At 35.5% G+C, this 20,686-nt stretch overlaps 2 protein-coding genes and 1 long non-coding RNA gene across 3 annotated transcripts; 1 reads left to right on the top strand and 2 right to left on the bottom strand.

Annotated features, from left to right (window-relative positions):
* Positions 1 to 4,033: 4,033 nt before the first annotated feature.
* Positions 4,034 to 6,684, bottom strand: LOC108208668 (uncharacterized). The gene is made up of 4 exons (XR_010288409.1): positions 6,473 to 6,684; positions 5,839 to 5,922; positions 5,152 to 5,184; positions 4,034 to 4,841 (listed from the first exon to the last, which is right to left on the bottom strand). It is a non-coding gene; the product is annotated as an uncharacterized LOC108208668 (long non-coding RNA).
* Positions 6,685 to 12,833: 6,149 nt separating this feature from the next.
* On the bottom strand, positions 12,834 to 14,830 carry LOC135150407 (uncharacterized). Its single transcript, XM_064086694.1, has 5 exons — positions 14,826 to 14,830; positions 13,903 to 13,960; positions 13,728 to 13,820; positions 13,484 to 13,621; positions 12,834 to 13,329 (listed from the first exon to the last, which is right to left on the bottom strand). Exons 1-5 carry the CDS (start codon positions 14,828 to 14,830, stop codon positions 12,964 to 12,966), a joined length of 660 nt encoding a protein of 219 aa, XP_063942764.1. The 3' UTR covers positions 12,834 to 12,963.
* A 3,584-nt stretch (positions 14,831 to 18,414) lies between these two features.
* On the top strand, positions 18,415 to 20,414 carry LOC135150406 (uncharacterized). The gene is made up of 5 exons (XM_064086693.1): positions 18,415 to 18,580; positions 19,127 to 19,365; positions 19,555 to 19,888; positions 19,961 to 20,244; positions 20,355 to 20,414. Exons 1-5 carry the CDS (start codon positions 18,415 to 18,417, stop codon positions 20,412 to 20,414), a joined length of 1,083 nt encoding a protein of 360 aa, XP_063942763.1.
* The last annotated feature ends 272 nt before the right edge of the window (positions 20,415 to 20,686 follow it).

The raw sequence follows: 20,686 nt of genomic DNA, 5'->3' as shown, positions 1-20,686 counted from the left end.
AATACAGTGGTAACAATTAATTCAAAAGATAAACACAATTGAACCAAAAAAAGTTTTTGTATTGACTGCTAAAAACTCATGGACACTGAATAACAACTACTCTCTCAAAGCATGAACATATATTTTGAGAGTTGCTAGGTTACACCATAACTATGTTACTTAACACATATAGTGTAAACCTAATCTATGCTTATATACTACACAACTAGCCTATCGATTAAATATATGATTAACATGATTTATGCATTACAGTACATATCATATGATTGATAACTTTTAATTACTAAAGTCCTAGAACCGACATATCTTTGCCGTATATATCTTCTTGATTATGATCAATCATCTCCTACCAACCATGTGTGGGGCAAACTCTGAGAAACATTCTCTGACGATAAACTCTCATATACTCTGTGCTTGTCAAGTATTGATCTCAGACAAAATTTGATCTTCATATTCTGATAGTAAATGTTGATATCATCAAATATACTCAACAATATCCCCCAACTTGTGCATGTGATAATATGTACAAGTTCCTACTAAAATCATCAATAAATGTTAGGTAATATCTATTACCACCAAGTGATGAGATATCAAATGGACCAGCAATATCTGTATGAACAATCTCCAATGGCCTCCTGGATATCCATCACTTCCTAACGGGAAAACTTTGTCGATGTTGTTTCCCTTTTACACACGCTTCACACAAATTTTCTGGTTCGTTGATTTCTGGAAAACCGTCCACCATTTTTGTCTTCGACAATAATTTCAAGCCATAAAATCCAAGATGACCATATCTCAAATGCCACAACCACGAGTTATTTTTAATGACTAACTTTAAGCACTTCTATACCTTCGTTTGCATATCAATCATAAACAAACGATTCTTTGACATCTCCACATTCGCAACCAATTCCCGAGCTTGATTTCTGATGAGGCAATTGTTCTGCATCTGTATATTATATCCTTTCTCCACAAGTTGGCCAAGACTGATGATATTATTTTTCAATACAGGAATATAATAAACATCATTTATATATTTCTTTTCACCTTTCTTTGACATGATCGTGACAGTACCTTTTCCTTTGACCAGAATCTTTGACGAGTCACCAAAAGTAACTTCTCCACTGATGGTGTCGTCTATCTCTGTGGATAACTCCTTCTGGCCAGTCATGTGATTAATGGCCCCTGAGTCAAGATACCAAACATTCTTCTTGCTTTCCCCATCTCCTTTGTAAGTGAGAAACATTGTAGTGCCAACATCTTTGTCTTCTTTTGCTGCTGCAAAATGACTTCTTCCTTTCACCTTTGGTGCTCTACACTCATAACTGAAATGACCATATTTATTACAGTTATAGCACTGATATTGAGACTTATCACCTCGTTAGTGATATCCGCCTCGTCCTCGGCCTCTGAAATTTTGACCACGACCAGATGGCTGATAGCCTTCAGAATTCTGGCCTCTATTGAAGGACTGCCTTCCTCGTCCTCGTCCACCACAGTAGCCACCGTTAAAGCCACCTCTGCCACGTGCAGAACTGTCACTGCATATGACCAACGTATTTTTACTGAAGGTGGAGAACACTGCATCAGAACTTTGTACCAGCCCACCTTATATTTAGGGTTCTGAATTGACCTGCAGTTTTCTATGTTGAACAGAGAAAAAGAGTTATTGCTACGTGCTACCATCTAGCTGCTCCAGTTTGTATTATAATTATCCAGAAGCGGTAAACATTGACTAGGCAGCTACTTATCCTTTTATTCAGATAACTATTCTTATTTATGTAACCCCAGTAAACCTGGAGTCATTGTCTCTTGCAGTTATTCTTCTTCTTGGCTGTTGTGTGCACGAATGTTGAATCCATGATTCCAGCAAGCCAATTTTCCATGCATTATTGATACTACTTATGAGGGTTTGAATTCTAACAATATTCATATAAGTGTGTTAAACGGAGGGGGGGGGGGTTCTTCAGTTTTAGTTTTGATTGCGTGAAGCTTTAATCTCTTGTTTTTCTTGTATTTGCAGCGAATATTCATTTTTGAAATGCTATTTCCTGTGTTCATGAAGATAATTTCAATTTCAGGGTACTAGTATTGAAAAATCTTCAATGGATCGTGAAATCTTAAGAAACCATGATGATGAAGACGTTGACGATGAAGCAGGGGATTATCCCTTGTAATGGATACAAGGTTTATGAGGGACTAACTAATCTTTTAAGGCTAACTTTTGGAAATTCACTTTGACTTTAAGACTAAAATCCACAAGTAGAAATGTGCATATGATACTACAAGTCGTTGGCCTAACCTTGGTGAATGAATTTATAACTTTTGTACAAACTAATTTAGCAGCGTAAAACTTTTACCATCTGTTATGAATGGTGTATGATCAATGAATGGTGTATGATCAATGAATGGTGTATGATCAAGTTTTCTTATAATGTTTATCTAAATTATGTTTATATGAAATTGCAAAGTACAGTATAGTTTGATTGGGTTATCGAGGGTCCAAATCTTGTCAAAGACAAGGCGGGTATGTGCATGTGTTTAATTATCAAAAGAAAAATACGAGTTGTTGAATATATTGCTTCTTAATATCCAAATACAAGCATGATTCTTTAAAAATACAAATCAAATCTTAGACTAAGTGTTAGATTTAGGCTACTGAAATTTACTGTGTCCTGGTAATAGAGGTGCTAAATGGTTTTTAAAGGTTTTGCTTCCTGTTTTCGTTTTTATTTTACCAAATCTCAGGTTGTTGGGCTCGCTACCATAAAAACATATTTTTACTAATTTTTCACGAAATCGATTTCATAAATTTCTCAAAATTGCAAAATCAATTGTGACTAGTAAAAATATTTTGTACATAGCCCTAAAGTCTAAAGTAACTTATAGTTAACAATCAATGGGCCCCTCCTCAGTGCAATGGAGGTCACCGACCTAGGCCATGAACCTTAGTGCAATGGAGGTCACTGACCTAGGCCATGAGCCTTATTGATCGCCCATTGATCGCATCCAGGTAAGTAATTCAAACGCTAGGCATTATGCCTCTATTTATACATATGCGACATGCTTTGGTCTTTGTTTTCTCGACGTGGGAAAATTATGCTTTGTTAGATATAATTGATGATTACTAATGTTCTTAAAGTTTGTTTTAGAACAGGAGTGATCAGAGTTTAAGCTGGAAGCTGATCAGAGTTTAATAAAGTCTGACCAGAGTTTGATAAAGTCTGATCAGAGTTTACATAGTCAAGGATCATCAGAGTTTACACGTGGAAAGAGCTCAGAAGCGGATATACTTCAAGGAAGGATAGAAGCGGAGGAGTGATTTGCTGACTATGGAAACCAAACAGAAAACAGTAGCAATCTTTGATTGATAGAATACATAGCTGATTTATAGGATATCAAATCAGAGATTGATTTTGTAACTGTGTCTATATAAACACAGATTAGGGTTACTCTATAGGAGTAAAGTTATCGAGTATATTCTTAGAAGAACCCTAGCAGCTCTTAGTGATAATATATAAATCACTGAGAGAGTTTTTGTAACCATTCAAGCTTTGTGAATAAGAGTTTACTGCTTTCAATCTCTTATATTGTCATATTGTGTTATTGATTGTGTTCACTATATCAACTTATATAGTGAGTTTATAGGACCTAACAAGTGGTATCAGAGCCAGCTCTGTTAAGATAACTACAGTGAGATCTTAATCACAATCATGTCTGAAAAATCACAAGCTTCGTCTTTTAGAGTTCCAGTTCTTAAGGCATCTGACACTACAACAAAAACTGCATCAGACAACGGTTTTTGCCCGTTGTCTGAAACCACGGAAAACCGTGGTCTATCAAGGCGCCGTCTGATATGCATATCAGACAACGGGCGCACCGTTGTCTGAGATTGAGCAATACAAGAGTTTACATTTAATAAAGTGTTGTGCGACACCCAGAAACAACAACGGGATTCTTAAAAGGAAATGTTGTTGTAAACGACTCATAACAACAGTAATTTTCCAAATTCGTGTTGTTAATAAGACTTGCAACAACGGTTTCATTAGTTAGCTACACTTGTTAGTAAGAAGATCGGACAACGATATTTGAAATAGAGATGCTTGTTATTTCCTCTCTTACACAACGGGTTTAGAACACCAGCCTACTTGTGTAAGGCATGTTCTAACAATATTTTAATTACCCAGGTTATTGTGTTTAATTATGTCAGACAATGGTTTTCTTTATAATGTTAGTTGTCTTTTACATGTTTTAACAATTGTTTCTGTTTCATCATTATTGCAAGTCATTTGCTTAGACAATGGTTTTGTAACAAAAATCATTGTTTTCAATTTTATGAGACAATGTTTTTTATGAATAATGGCCATTGTATCATGTTATATATGACAATGGTCCTATATTATCCCATTAGCTAAAAACATAATATACAATGATTTCACATAACTCGATTAAACTAGGCTAGAGAATGTAATTAACAAGCCAAAAATTTGTAAACAAAAATTTTCATTATGTGTTAATAACCAATGATACAACCAACCACATATACCATCTAATATCCACCAATATTTCCACTAAGGGTGGAAAATCCCAAATATATAAATACCTAAAATACATATAATAAATAAAACATACATGAATCTACATTTAATTGCAACCTCACAAAAATTAATCAACCTGGCCTTGCATATCATTCAGCATGTGTTTCTATAGATGTGAGCTCCATCAACCTTGGTGCTGCCGTAATTGTAGTATCTAAAGTTTATCTAGAACTTGGAGGAATGCTGGCAGGATTTTCTTTGGGACGGTTGGTTCCCTTATCATATTGTTTTCGTGTTTGATGACTGCAAGAACACAAGTAAATGAGAGATCACTCTATGATATATACATATAAAAATCACAAACACTAAGCACTCACTATACTTTTATTTTTTTGATAGTCTTTAAAGTTTTATTAAATTTCACGTTTTAAATGCATGTAGAAACATACAAGAGTATCTAGTGAATGCTTTTATAATTAGCAACTGAAAAAAAATGCAGAAAAAGGCAACAACCAGTATTCGACAACATGAACTATATTAATATAGATGTTTGTATTGATTAAAGTAGAGAACACATGGTATAGAGCATGCACTAATTTATGTACCAGTTTACCTTCAAGTAAAAGGCCATGCACCCTTCTTTTGCCTGAGATGATATTAAAAAAAAATATCAAATCATACTTCAGTTCTTAATCATATTATGAATAGTGACAAGAACGAGAATTTGAATCCTACTAATATGTTTGCAAAAATTTGAGAACAGTGCTGCCTGTATTGTTCATGGAAACTCTAATGACCTTGACTTATTTCCTTTCAATCAGATGAGGTTCATAGTGGCTTATCACTTATTATGCTCATAGTTGATGTTGTGTTTCCTAGCATTCCTAATCCAGTTTCTGATTAGAATTTTGTCCCGGCTTAGTTTTGCAATGTTAATCGTATTTTTTATCCATATTTAATAGTGTTTACTAAGCCCCTGTGTTTGTTTTCTCCTTGTTGAGTCTGTATTGCCAATTATTACACGGCTTTTTAGGGTGATTTATTCTTATTTGTAATGGACTATTTATCAATGCTATAAAATTTCTCGGATAGATAGCCAACTGATTACTCTGCAATGTTGTTTTTATGTTCTTACCTTTATTTTATGAGCAAAGCACATCTAGCCTAGACACCCAAACCTTGCTTAATAATGCTATAAAATTTATAAATGATTGCAGACTTAATGAGCTTCTGCACCATCTCATTATTCACAACTAAACTAAAGACAACAAGCTAAAAACCAGTGTCAAGAACAATATACCTTAAATTACTCGGATTGTTAGCCATACATGTCACCCCATCGATATGTCTTCATTTGAGCTCTTGAGCCTTGCCAGAGCTTTGCCTGCTCAAATATTAACAGTTGTATGTAATCAAATATATACAATGAAAGCCCCAATTTACCAAAACTGCAACTTAATGACCTAATTTAAAGTTCCCCTGAAAATTCCCCTGAGAACACCTGATATAAGCCCAAATCACATGGATAATTTAAAAAATAACAATCAGTAGTGAGGAAATACAAATTCAAGCCACGCAAACACAAATAAACTAAATTAAACTCATAAATAAGATAAGAGATTCATGTTGCCCACAAACATAAATTTCAGTTAATCTCGTGTGAAAAGCATAGCAAACCCAGATGCAAGAGGACCACATGGATACTCAAAATGAAGACCGCCTCCAAATTGTTCTGTTTCCATTTAGACATAATAAACCCCCTAGTGTTATAATAATCTTCATTTGAAAGCATAAAATCAAAACTTCTAGATTCAAATTCTTCACGACTTCAAATCAAAACAGCAAAACAAAAAATACAAATCACAAAGAAGCAGCGAACCTGATTAATCCAGTGAATTTAATACAGAGCTCAGACAAATTAAAGAAGGGTTCACCTCTAATGGAGACAAAATGGATGAGAGAGAGTGTGGAGAACACATTTGGCATGTACCCAGTTGTGCTACAACTCTTGTGCTACCCAGATCTGCGACCCCCAATCCACTCTTAGATTAACAGTGGTGGCGTCGCCACCGACCCTCAAACACACAATCCCCAACCTCCATTAACAGCCCTGCAACCTTATGTTACTACCCCGATCTGTGACCCTCGTAGCATAAGAATAATTAAAATTATTTTAATTTAAATAATTTATTAAAAACAATTAGAAGTATGTGTTATATAATTAAAAGTTATATTACTTAAATTCATATATATACATATATATTATAATATTGGAATATAATTGAAAATTTAAAAAAATTAGTTGTATTTTGTCAATATACATAATTATTATTTATATATTTAATATTATATATAATTATTATATAATATTTTATATTTTGACATAAAATATTATTAAATTATGTATTAATAATTTGATTATGTATTATATTATTTCTTCTGTGCATATTAAAATAATTATTAGCTCAAATTTAATATGTAATCATTTATTTTTCATATATACATTATATTTAATAATTATAACTTATAATCATCTCTATTGTAACGTTTTTGTACTCTAATTAACAAATATATTTATGTTATGTATATATGCAAAAATTTATTGTTCATTTGTACTCCTAAGATAATTTTGTAGTTCAGACATGAGTATTAGTTTGTGTTTTATTTTGAAATTGAGAATAAAGTACTGAATAGAATCTCTATGTATACGATTAGCTCTGTATTAATTTATAAATATTTGTTTCGATGATCTGCCTCAACGGATGTCGAGAACTAGTAATATTAGTCATGTATAAAAAAATCAAAATTTTTTATGTTTAGTTTGTATGTTTTATTAGCAATACTAGTCAAATGTCAATTTTGTCTTATTATAAAAAGTTATTTTTTGTCCTACAGTGTGTAAAAGACAACGGTATTTATACGAACCTATGTTGTTTCATTGAAAATGACACAACGGTTACGAAATTTATGCCGTTGTAAGAGACTCTGTTGCCTAAAATAGGCTAAAACAACGCTTGGGGAAAAATCCGTTGTATAAAAGTAGTGTAGACAACGGTTATTGGGCCCAAAACCGTTGTATAATAAATTTTCATTTTTAAGAGTTAAAAATTCGCATTTCCTTGATCAATTCTTGTTTTTATACTCTTTGTCTTTACAAATATATTTATATCATGCATATATAGAAATACGTATTGTTCATTTGTAACACCAAAATAATTTTGTAGTTCGGACGTAAGTATTAGTATGTGTTTTATGTTTACAATTTAGAAAGTACTAGATAGAATCTTTGTTATGTATAAGATTAGCTTTATATTAATTTTTAAATTTTTTTTCGATGATCTAACCGCACGGATGTCGAGAACTAACAATATTAGTCATGTATAAAAAAAATTAAAATTTTTTATGTTTATTTTGTATGTTTTTTTAACAATACTAGTCAAACGTAAATTTTGTCTTATTGTAAAAAGGTAAATTTTGTCCTGTAATGTCTAACCGACAACGGTTTCTATATGTAACTCTGTTGTATCATTGAAAATGACACAACTGTTACGCACGTTATACCGTTGTAAGAGAATCCATTGTCTAAATTAGGCTCAAACAACGCTTCAGGGAAAAACCGTTGTAGAAAAGTAGTGTAGACAACGGTTTATGAGAAGGAAACCGTTATATAATATATTTTCATTTTTATGAGTTAAAAATTCACATTTCCTTGATCAATTATTGTTTTTCTACTCTTTGTATTAAAGTATATATTTATATTATGCATATATGCAAACACGTATTGTTCATTTGTAATACCAAGACAATTTTGTAATTCGAACGTAAGTATAAGTATGTGTTTTATGTTTACAATTTAGAAAGTACTGGATAGAATCTTTGTTATGTGCATGATTAGCTCTGTATTAATTTATAAATATTTATTTTGATGATCTAACCGTACGGATGTCGAGAACTAACAATATTAGTCATGTATAAAAAAATCAAATTTTTTATCTTTATTTTGTTTGTTTTTTTAACAATACTAGTCAAATGTAAATTTTGTCTTATTATAAAAAGGTATTTTTTGTCCTGTAGTATCTAACAGACAATGATTTTATTAGTTAGTAAAGGCTTGTCTATAAGGCCATCATACAATGCTAACAAAAACACTTGTATGTTAGCTTCTCAGTCACACAACACTATTTGAAACCCTTGTTTGAACTGCTCGTAAACAACACAACAATTAAAACACTTGTCTAATTACAACAACGGTTTCTTGAACTATTGTCTGAAGTTTCTTCACACATCGGCTCTCAAAACAGTTGTCTAACATGCATCATTATACAATACCACAGTTGAGAAACCGTTGTCTGATTGAATTTACTAGACAATAGTTTTTTTAACCGTTGTAGGTCGTAGGTGTTAGACAATAGTTTTTCGAGGACGAAAAGAAAGTGTTGTGTCTTATTTTAAAACAACGCTTTTTTCACCGTGCGTTGTCTGATCAGTGTTGTCTAATGGTGTTTTTGTTGTAGTGTGAATATCCAGTCTGGAAAGAAAGAATGATTATATTTCTAGACTCTGTCGATCCAGAATACCTTGACAGGATCTATGATGGACCACATATGCCCACCAAGCTCTCTGTTGGGATTGCAGATGAGCCTCAGAAGATGATTCCAAAGGAGAAGAAAGATTATACCCCTGAGGACATCTTGTCAATTGGTAAAGACTCAAAGGTGAAACACCTTCTGCACAGTGCCCTTGATAATGCAATGTCTAATAGGGTGATTGGGTGCAAAACTACTAAACAAATCTGGGATGCTTTGGAAACCAGATGTCAGGGAACTCAAGCCATCAAAAAGAACAGAAAAACCATCCTTACACAGGAGTATGAGCACTTTGACTCAAAATCTGGTGAGTCCTTGACAGATCTGTATGACAGATTTGTCAAACTGTTGAATGACTTATCTCTGGTGAACAAGGAATATGATCTTGAAGACTCAAACCTCAAATTCCTTCTGGCTCTTCCTGAAAAGTGGGATTTGAAAGTCACTACAATAAGAGACAATCTTGATCTTGGAGAAATGTCTCTTGATGATGTTTTTGGAAAACAGAAGACTCATGAACTTGAGATGGAGCAGAGGAGCAAACGTCATGGAGGCAAATCAAAGTCTGTTGCTCTAAAAGTTCAAGAGGAAGCTGCTAAGAGCAAAGGAAAAGCTCATGTCACAAAGTCTGACATTGAGTCATCAAACTCTGATGACTCAAACTCTGATGTTCCCTCAGACTCTGAAGAAAGTGATGATGAGATGATGCAGTTAGCAGCATTGATGGTGAAAAGCTTCAAGAAGTTGGCTTACAAAAAGTTCAACAAAGGCAAAAGTTTCTCAAGGAAAGACAGAAACTCTGACAGAGTTTATGATAAGAAGAACTTCAGGAAGAATGAGGGCAAGGAAGGAAAAGCTGGAAAAGCTGACATGTATACCTGTTTCAACTGTGGTGAAAATGGTCACTTTGCATCTGAATGCAAGAAAGCCAAGAAAGAAAAGGAAAAAGCCTTTATCACCAAGAAAGGAAACTGGACAGATACATCTGATTCAGAGGAAGAAGTCAATTATGCTCTGATGGCAAACACTGACAACAACTCTGAATCTACTGCAAAGGTACCTCATTCTACTCTTGCCTTTGATACTGAAGATATAACTGAGTTAAGATTATTCCTTAAAACTTTGCATATCAGCTTTAGAGATCAGACTTTAGAAAATGAAAGATTAAAATCTGAAACTCTAAGTTTAAAGAAAAGGAATGATTATCTAGAAAAAGAATTAGTTCAGATGTTAGAAGTTCAGAAAGAGAGAGATGATGCTGTCATTGTCAAAGATGAACTATTAAAAAGGTATGCATCTCTTCAATCAGAACTTGCTAAGGAAAGGGATATTATTAAGACATGGACTAATTCAGGCAAAACTACTCAGGATATCTTAGGTAGTGGAAACTGGAAGAAGGGACTAGGTTACACTGATAACACAGAAGCTGAGTCATCAAAAACAGAGTTTGTTAAAACTCAAAAACCTAAGGTTAAACCTGTTAAATTTGTTGCTGAATCCTTTAAGTCTAAACAGAGTAGACCAGAATCAGAGATTAACAACAATTTAAAATCTGATAAGCCCAAACAGGTTAACATAGGACTAATGACTCAGAAACAGCTTAAGCATAAGCTTAAAGAGGTAAAGTCTGATAACAAAGACAAGGAGCCTAGGAAAAATAGAAATGGCAAGGTTGGAATAGACAAAAGTAATAACTACATGCCTATTCCAAATGCACCTAGGAAGACATGCCATAACTGTGGAAATACTAATCATCTTGCTAATTTTTGCAGGAAGAACAAGGACATTAACTCCTTACCTACAAAGTCTGGAGTTAGAAAAAGTAGTATTAGATATAAACCACAAGATCCATGTTTTCATTGTGGTAGTTTATGGCATTCTATTTATACTTGCAAAGAATATCATAGTTTGTATTATGATTATTATCAATTGAAACCTTCTTTGAAAAAGGTTAATAAAAACTCTGCAAGTACAAAATCTGTTTCTAGTACAAACTCTGATCCAAAGTCTGTTAGCTCAAACTCTGATAATGATAATTCCGCTGCAAAAGCTAACAAACTTAATAAGGCCAAGGGATCCAAGCAAGTCTGGGTCCTTAAAACTAACAATTAGTGGTCTTTGTGATTGCAGGGCAACAGGAAGAATATCCTAGTCTTGGACAGTGGATGTTCAGGACACATGACTGGAAATAAGGCCCTGCTGTCAGAGTTTGTGGAGAAAGCTGGCCTAAGTGTTTCTTATGGAGATGGCAACATAGGAAGGACTCTGGGATATGGCAACATCAATCTTGGAAATGTCATCATATCAAATGTAGCTCTTGTTCAAGGGCTAAAACACAATTTACTCTCTGTCAGTCAGATCTGTGACAGAGGATATCATGTTGATTTCTATGAAGAACACAGTGAGATAGTAAGCAAGTCAACAGGCAAGGTGGTAGTCATTGCTCACAGACATGGAAATATTTATGAAATCAACTTGCCTACAAACTCTGAAGGAAAAGCAATATGCTTATCTACAAGAATCTCTGCAGAAGAAAGTTGGAAGTGGCACAAGAAGCTCTCACACCTCAATTTCAACTCCATAAATGAGCTTATAAAGAAAAAGCTTGTGAGAGGACTCCCTGAATCACTACTCACTTCAGATGGTCTATGTGATTCATGTCAAAAGGCCAAGCAGAGAAAGACATCCTTCAAGAGTAAGACTGAATTCTCAATAAAGAAGCAATATCATCTTCTACATGTTGATCTATTTGGACCAGTTAATGTACCATCCATTGCAAGGAAGAAATATGCTCTTGTCATTGTTGATGAGTATACTAGATACACTTGGGTATATTTTCTTCACTCTAAAGATGAAACAGCTTTGCATCTGATGGATCATGTGAAGCAACTGGACCATGGATCTGAAGACAAAGTAAAGATCATTAGAAGTGATAATGGAACTGAGTTCAGAAATTCAACAATGGAAGAGTTCTGCAAAGAAAGAGGTGTTGTGCAACAATTTTCTGCACCTGGAACACCACAGTAAAATGGTGTAGTTGAAAGGAAAAACAGGACTCTAATAGAAGCTGCCAGAACTATGCTTGATGAGGCTAAATTACCTACTTATTTCTGGGCAGAAGCTGTTCAAACAGCTTGTTTCACTCAAAATGCAACACTGATTAATAACACTACATCATATAAGGTCTATCCTAACACCGAATTTTCGTTGCTAAAACCATCATTTATGTTGCTATTGTGTTTAAGGCAACATTTTTTCCAATTTCGAAGATGTTGCGAAAATCCATGTGGCCATAGAGGTTTTGCTAACACTTTGTCCATTTTTTGGTAACATAGTAAATAACGTTGCCATAGAGTGTATGGCAACATCTATTTGGTTAACAGCAACATGTATTATACTGTTGCTTTAAAGGTTATAGCAACACCTCTTTTAGATAGCAACACCACTTTTTATGTTACCATAAAGTATAACTAAAATCAAATTATATGGTTATGCCAACACTTTTAATGTTATAGCAACACTGTAAATTAATTTTCTTAGCAACATTTTTCTAAGCTATGGCAACAGGTTCAAATAAAAAATTTGCAAGCTTTTGTTTGAAAATTAGATCATCCCTTTATAAATAACAATATCAAGTTTCCAAGCAAACAAACAACCAAATCCTCAAACAGTACTGACTAACTGACAATTCCCCAACTCCAAAATACATCACATCTTTCAAAATAAAACGAGATCCTCCAACTTCTCCAAAATACAAATTCATCTTAATATAAAAGCTAAATAAAATTTAAGCAAGGACATGTTTAGTTCAGAATACGGAAAATATCAATCAAGGGCTGTTAATCACTGCCATTGTTGGCCTGTGATGGCTCAACTGTTGGCTCAGTTGCACTGGTTAGCTCGATATCGAGATTAAGGCCTGGATTCTTTTCTGCCAGCTTGGACATCATGAGCTTGACATTATCTTCAACCTTCTTCTGCACTTGTTCTTCCATCTCCTTTGCAATTTGATCTCGAATCTGTTCAGTTAAACTAGCCACATACTTCTCTGGAATGGTAGGCAAAGGGCGTGCAATTTTTTTCTTTGGTTCCCTTTTCTCAATAAGCCTCCCCACTAAAAATGTGCGACTGTGATCCTTCCCACCATAAACAACTTCATCAGCTTCGTCAATTGTTCCATCTTTCAGCAGCTTCTTTACATTTTCCTATAACAATAACATGCATACATTGAGCAAGAAAATGTCTTGATCATCTACAACTACCAAAAAGTATTTAAAATAGCAAAACTAAATATCAAGGATATAACAGTACAGATTATAATTTATATTTGTATTCTAATTATGAAGTCCGAGAACTTACCACTTTTTTCTCAACAACTTCAGTAGGTAGCTTGTATGTTCTTGTGCTTTCCCGTTTGCGTGTTTTAACATAAACATCAGCATCTGATATTGGCGCTGGTGGTTGTTCACGGGTAGCCTTCAATGCTCTTTCAAGTGCCTTGCAAAAAAAAAAAAGGTTTTCACCACATCAACCAGTTCATACTTATAGAAACAAACAAAAGGACAAGCATAATCCTAACAAATATTTAAATGAAAACACTTACCATATTGTGACTTATTTGTGCGAAACTCCTACTTCCAGCAGTATGTGTTTCAGTTATAAGCCTTCGAGATTCTGAATTTGTTCTTGCTTTTTTCTGAAAAAGAGAGAAAAAACAATTCGAACATCCCTTAAGAGATAAATAATGCAGTGACAAAGAAAATTATATTTCATGTTACCGCTATTTTCTCATCAGCCCAATATTCTAACAATATCTTGAAGTCTTTCAATGGAACCCTAATCAACACATAGTAAGAATTCAGAAATGCACATACAAACTTGGAAAATGCAGATAAGCAAACACACTCCAAGAGTTTTTCAATTGACTTACAAATTTAACCCTAATCAACACCCAATTAAACCCCAACTGAAGAAACCCTAAATTAACAATTAAAAATTAGGGTTTTAAAACCCCCAAATCAACGAGATGAACTTAGAGAGATACCTTATAGTTAGAGTTCGACCAAATTAAAGCTACGAGAGAAAAACAACAGAGCTCCTTCTTTAAAGTCGTCGAACCAGCCCCCTTTCCCAAATTTTTGCAGATTCGAGCTTCGAGAGATGAGAGATATGAGAACGAGATGAGAGAAAGAGATGAAAGAGCGAGATGGAGAAGATTCAGAAGAGAGGTATACGGGAGAGATTGAGTAAGAGATGCGGGAGAGAGAGAGAGAGGGAGGTTTTGTCTGAGAGAGAGTGAGTTCGAGGAGAGAGATGTGTTTGTCTGAGAGAGAGAGATGAGAGATATGTTTTTAATTTTTGTTTTAATTGTCTGAGATATGCAGGAGATATGTTTTTTCTAAGGCGGTTGCAGCTGAATTTTGTTTAAAAATTTGACTATTAAAACAAAGCGGGATGTTTCCCTCTTTTATTTTAACTCTTCTCTAAGGCAACATCGCACAAGATGTTGGCAAGATGTTGGCATTGCGATTTTTTTGTGGTTAAGGCAACAGTTTTCGGATCAATGGCAACACCGCTATATGATGTTGGTATACACCCAGTTCAATCAAATTTTAAGCATCTAAGGCAACGTTTTTGGTGGCAACATCATTATGCAATGTTAGGATAGACCATATATGGTGTAGTGTAAGCATGGCAAGACCCCATATGAGATGGCGAAGAAAAAGAAGCCAAATCTGAAGTACTTTCATGTATTTGGGTGCAAATGCTTTGTATTGAAGACTCATCCAGAACAGCTTACCAAGTTTGATTTAAAAGCTGATGAAGGCATTTTTGTAGGTTATCCTCTGACAACAAAGGCCTTCAGAGTCTATAATCTAAGAACCAAGGTGATCATGGAATCCATACATGTGTCATTTGATGACACGAGAATTATGGGTTTAGCAGATATGGATGATCATGAAGAACTGCATTTTGAAAATGAAGAAATATTCTCTGATTCGACAAACTCTGATGAACAGACAAACTCTGACTGTGAGAAAAATACAGCAAACTATGGTGAAAATTTACAAGATCATGATGATGAAGCATATGTTGAGGGGGAGCATCAGAATGTTTCAGACTCTACCCAAGACTCAAACTCATCAGAGAATGCTGACTCAAACTCATCAGAGAATACTGATTCAAACTCTGATAGCACAAATTCTGGGGGAGCTACAGAGAATGATCAACAGAATCAAGAGAGCATGGATCAAGGGGGAGGATCCAATGATGAAAGTAGCCAACTTCCACATGCTAGGAAGTGGACAAAATCTCATACACCTGATTTGATAATTGGAAATCCAGAAGCAGGTGTGCAAACAAGGACAGCTACAGCAAATGAGTGTTTACATCATTGCTTTCTGTCACAAACAGAACCTAAAAAGGTGGAGGAAGCTCTTCAAGATGCTGACTGGATTCAAGCAATGCAAGAAGAGCTAAATGAGTTTGAGAGAAATAAAGTCTGGACCCTAGTACCAAGACCAAAAGATAGATCCATAGTTGGTACAAAATGGGTTTTCAGAAACAAAACTGATAGTGAAGGTGTCATTACAAAGAATAAAGCAAGACTTGTGGCAAAAGGGTATTCACAACAGGAAGGTATTGATTATGATGAGACATTTGCTCCAGTTGCAAGATTGGAGGCAATTAGAATCTTTCTGGCCTATGCTGCTCACAAGAAGTTCAAAGTATTCCAGATGGATGTCAAGAGTGCTTTTCTTAATGGGAAACTGGATGAAGAGGTATATGTTGAACAACCTCCAGGCTTTGTGGATCCAAAGCATCCAGACTATGTTTATAGATTGGACAAAGCACTTTATGGACTAAAGCAGGCTCCAAGGGCATGGTATGAAACTCTGGCTCAATTTCATCTTGAAAGTGGATTTACTAGAGGTACCATAGATAAAACCCTGTTTTATTTCAAATCTATGTTGATGATATCATTTTTGGTTCCACTAATGCTAAACTCTGTCAAAGATTTGCCAAGCTCATGCAGTCTAGGTACCAAATGAGCATGATGGGGGAACTCAGTTATTTTCTGGGTTTACAAGTTAAACAGACTGAAGATGGGATTTTTATCAATCAAGCCAAGTATACCAGAAATCTCTTGAAGAAATTTGGTATGCAAGACAGTTCAGCTGCAACTACTCCTATGGCAACTGCAACCAAGCTAGACAAAGATACTGGTGCATCAGTGGATATCACAAACTATAGAGGAATGATTGGATCCTTGCTTTATCTGACTGCAATTAGACCAGACATAATGTATGCCACATGTCTATGTGCAAGATTTCAGGCAGATCCAAGAGAGCCTCGTCTGATTGCAGTAAAAAGGATATTCAGATATCTCAAGGGAACCACATCATTGGGATTATGGTATCCTAGAGAATCAGATTTTAGTCTAATTGGATACTCTGATGCAGATTTTGCAGGTTGCAAAATTGACAAGAAAAGCACAAGTGGGAGCTGTCAATTTCTGGGTGGAAGACTTGTTTCTTGGTACAACAAGAAGCAAAAGTCAATATCAACATCAACAGCAGAGTCAGAGTATATAGCTGCAGGCAGCTGCTGTGCTCAAATTCTTTGGATGAAGAATCAATTGTTGGACTATGGGTTATCCTTTTCTAAAATTCCTATTTATTGTGATAACCAAAGTGCTATTGCTATGACAGGAGACCCAGTTCAACATTCTCTGACAAAGCACATCAGTATCAGATATCATTTTATAAGGGAGCATGTGCTGGAAGGAACCATTGAACTTCACTTTGTTCCCACTGATCAGCAGCTAGCAGACATATTCACCAAACCACTAAGTGAAGCAACCTTTACTAGGCTGGTGAATGAGCTAGGAATGATATCAGGAACTGAGTAAACATAATGGTCAGATCTTTCAAGTTTAAATTGTCAAATTACCATATGTATTGCTCACAAATTTGCCATGATATACTCTGATTGTTAAACTCTGATGACATTCTCTGATAATATACTCTGTTTGTTATACTCTGATTGTCATTCTCTGACGACATTCTCTGATGTTTTCAAACTCTGAATCTTGCTAAATGATCTCATTTTATTTCTTTGAGATAAATAACCTGTGAAGATACTATGAAGCATGATCTGAATTAGTAATCATGAATCTCAGTTAAGTTCTTTTAATCCTGATCTCAATTTTGTGCTACTATCTTACACTATATGCATGTTGATATCATTGAGACTCTATTACTTCACATATCTTAATTATAAGTGAGACTGATTAATTTGCATTTTCTCTCAGTAAATTAGACAGTGATTATAAACTCTGATGCTATACACACCCCTGAAAATAAGCATGGTACTCCTTTGAGATCTTAGATGTCTATATGACAGTGACTGAGAAGACCCAAACATTTGCTGGTATTAAGTAATTGCTAAGATTTTATAATCTATGGTGACCAGTCACAATCTCTGATTACTGGAGAAATACTGTTGCAGAATTATACTTAAAGGTCGTGATTCATTTACACTGAAAAGCGTCCTGAAAAAAAAAATGGGGGTTAGTCTACTTTATATATTTCTTCATCAGAGTATGTCCCTTGTCTATGTCTTGAGAGTTTAAATAAATTATTTTTGTCTACCTTATAATTACGAAATTGTGAAATTCTATAATCTCTAATTTAATATGTCCACACACACATTATTTCACAAGCACATTATTGAGCTATGGATTTTTTGACAAAATCTGATTTTTTTTGATGAATTTTCTAAACATCATGCCTTATTCTGAGGTACTTAGAAATTTATTTTCTTTGTTTTAAATCTCAGAGTTTAAAATTCGAGGGATTTGATCTTGATTTTTAATCTTGTACATTTCAGGAGTTTAAATATTCAGAGAATGTGAAGAGAGTGTACCAAACGGCTGTATTGTTAGTGGGTTTACATGTAAAACATTTTAATAGGAGAACGTGTAATCAGCATTTATAACTGCACAAGTTTTACTGCGCTCATGATTACTATTCTCTTTTCTCCATACCACTAACATTCATCTACCAGTTAAAATCTGACAAGTGTACAGCTGAACAAAAGCCCAAGCGTGTACAGCTAAACAAAATCTGAAGAGTTTATCAAATCAGATTTTATTTCTTGTTATTCACTTATACACTTCATCTTTACACACACTCTCTCAACAAACTCTTAAGCTCTTCTCTCTGCAATTCAAATCTTCTCTTACACACTTTCTCAAACACCTTCTTTCCTTTACAAACTCTGCTCTAATGGTCACTTCAGCGTTTACCTATGCAGGTGTGGAGTTTGTACCAAACAACCACGCAGCCATTCTTGACACCACTGATGTTCCAGGGGATTATCATGTAATCCAGGAGTTTCTGGCACAAAGTGCCTTGGCTCGAGCTCTTACTGCACCGGCTAGATTATCTGGGAGTTAGATAATAACCTTTTGGCAAACAGGGCATTATGACAATGGTGGTGCAGCTGGATCACCATCCATTGTATTTGAGTATGACGGAGCGGAATATGCTGTCACTCCAGCCACCGTCCGAGCAGCATTCAACCTGCCAGAGGATGCTGCTTACATTACAAATGGAGATGCCAACCTCAGAACCATGATGACTGATTTGGGCTACTACGAATCTCTTGATAAATTGGGTCAATTAAAGCGTCCAGGACTCAGGAAGGAGTGGAGCTTTTTCTTCGACTGCATTACCAGGGCCTTCCAGAAGAAATGCACAAACTGGGATGCCATACCCATGGATATGCTTCAAATTGGGTATTCTCTGATCTATTCTACTAATTTCGATTTTGGTAGATTAGTTATTAGAAATATTGGTGAAAGAATGCATGAAAATCGTCAGATTATATATTTTTCACGCTTTTGCCAATTGCTGTTTAATGCCACTGTTGGAGAAGTGGCTTTTGATGCTGCAGATGAGATCAAACCTTTTAAGCTTCATAAAAGGGTTTTCAAAGATCTCATATCTAAAGATGAGAAGAGGCCAGTTCTCAGGCCATTACAAATTCCAGCTCCATTAAGAGCTAGGCTGAATCTGCCTCCAGCACCACAGCAACAGCCTCAAAACCAACCACAACATCCAGTCTCTCCTACAGCCACCAGACAACCCAGATCATCTACACCAAAACCATCAAGGGCTACAAAGTCTGATGCAGCCCCTTCCACTGTGAAGACCAGAACCTCTGTTGCTACACAAGTTCTGAAGACAAAGTCTGATAGGCCAACAAACTCTGATACAGTTCCTACTGTAAACTCTGAGACAGTCTCTAAGACTTTAAACTCTGAAGCTGCTTCACCACCAAAGCAGAAAAGAAGGAGACTTGTTGCAGCTTATGAATATGATGATCTGGAACCCTCTCCTGCAACAAACTCTGAACCTTCTCAGGCTAGCCCTCAGTCCAGAAAAGTTAGATTTAAAGCAAGGGCAAACAAGCCTAAGAAAGCAAAGGTACCAATTACTGAAATCACAGATTTCACTCTTGAGGAAGAGCAAGCACCATCAACTTCACTTCCTGATTTATCTCAAGCTCTGATGGTGCATCCTCTCCAGGCTGTTCCACTCTCTACTGCTACAGCATCCTCTACTTCATCTGAAGTAGATGAGGAAATAGTTTGCAAGGAACCTGAAGCTGGGACAACATTGTCTGATCCTCAAACTCCAATATCTGATCGTGGACCCTCCACTCCAATTCCTCATTCTCCATTGAAATTTCCTGAGGGTGCCATAATTCATGATACAGCCCCAGAAAATTACAAGTCAGATGATGTAATTACAAACTCTGACAAGGTAGCATTGGAGGCATTGCAGTCACTTGCTAAGGCTGGTGAAGAGCCAAGCAAATCAAAATCTGATTCTGCAAAATCTGTTCCAGATCCTGTTAAAAGTGCTGTTGATCCTGCATCTGATGATGATGAGGATGATGAAACTGAAGATGATGAAAATGAGGATGAAGTCCCCATGTCTCTTCAACAACAGAAGTGGGAGTCTACCAGCGAATACAATGCCAGATTGCAAACTCTGAAGCCAAACTCTGAGCCTCTTCCCAGGGATCTTCAGGTTGATCCACCAAATGAAGTATGGGATAAACTCTGGCTAAGTCACCAGCATTCTCTGGAGCCAGCAAAAGCTGAAGAATTCTTATCTATGGCAGAGAATAAAATTACAAACTCTGATGTCATGTCAAGCCTAAAAGCTACAGTTCTATATCTGAAGACATTTCATACTGCTCATGCTCAAACATCTAAGTCAGTAGATGGTCTAAGAACAGAGGTAGCCAACTTTAAGGAAACTCAGAATATGGACAAGAAAAGGCATTTACTACCTCTGAAGGAAGACATGAAGAAGCTGGTGTCTGCAAATCAATCTTTGGAACAGAGGATGACAAACATTGAGTCCACTCAAGAGACAATGTCTAAACAGCTTGAAGCCATCCAATCTTCACTTTCTCTGATAACTTCAGTACTGATTCCTGATGAGGATGATGTCAAAAAGGGGGGGAGAGTAGCACAAGTCAAAT

This window comes from Daucus carota, chromosome 2 (genome assembly GCF_001625215.2).
Source record: "Daucus carota subsp. sativus chromosome 2, DH1 v3.0, whole genome shotgun sequence".
NCBI lineage: Eukaryota > Viridiplantae > Streptophyta > Magnoliopsida > Apiales > Apiaceae > Daucus > Daucus carota.
This window is presented reverse-complemented; position numbering and strand designations above follow the sequence as displayed.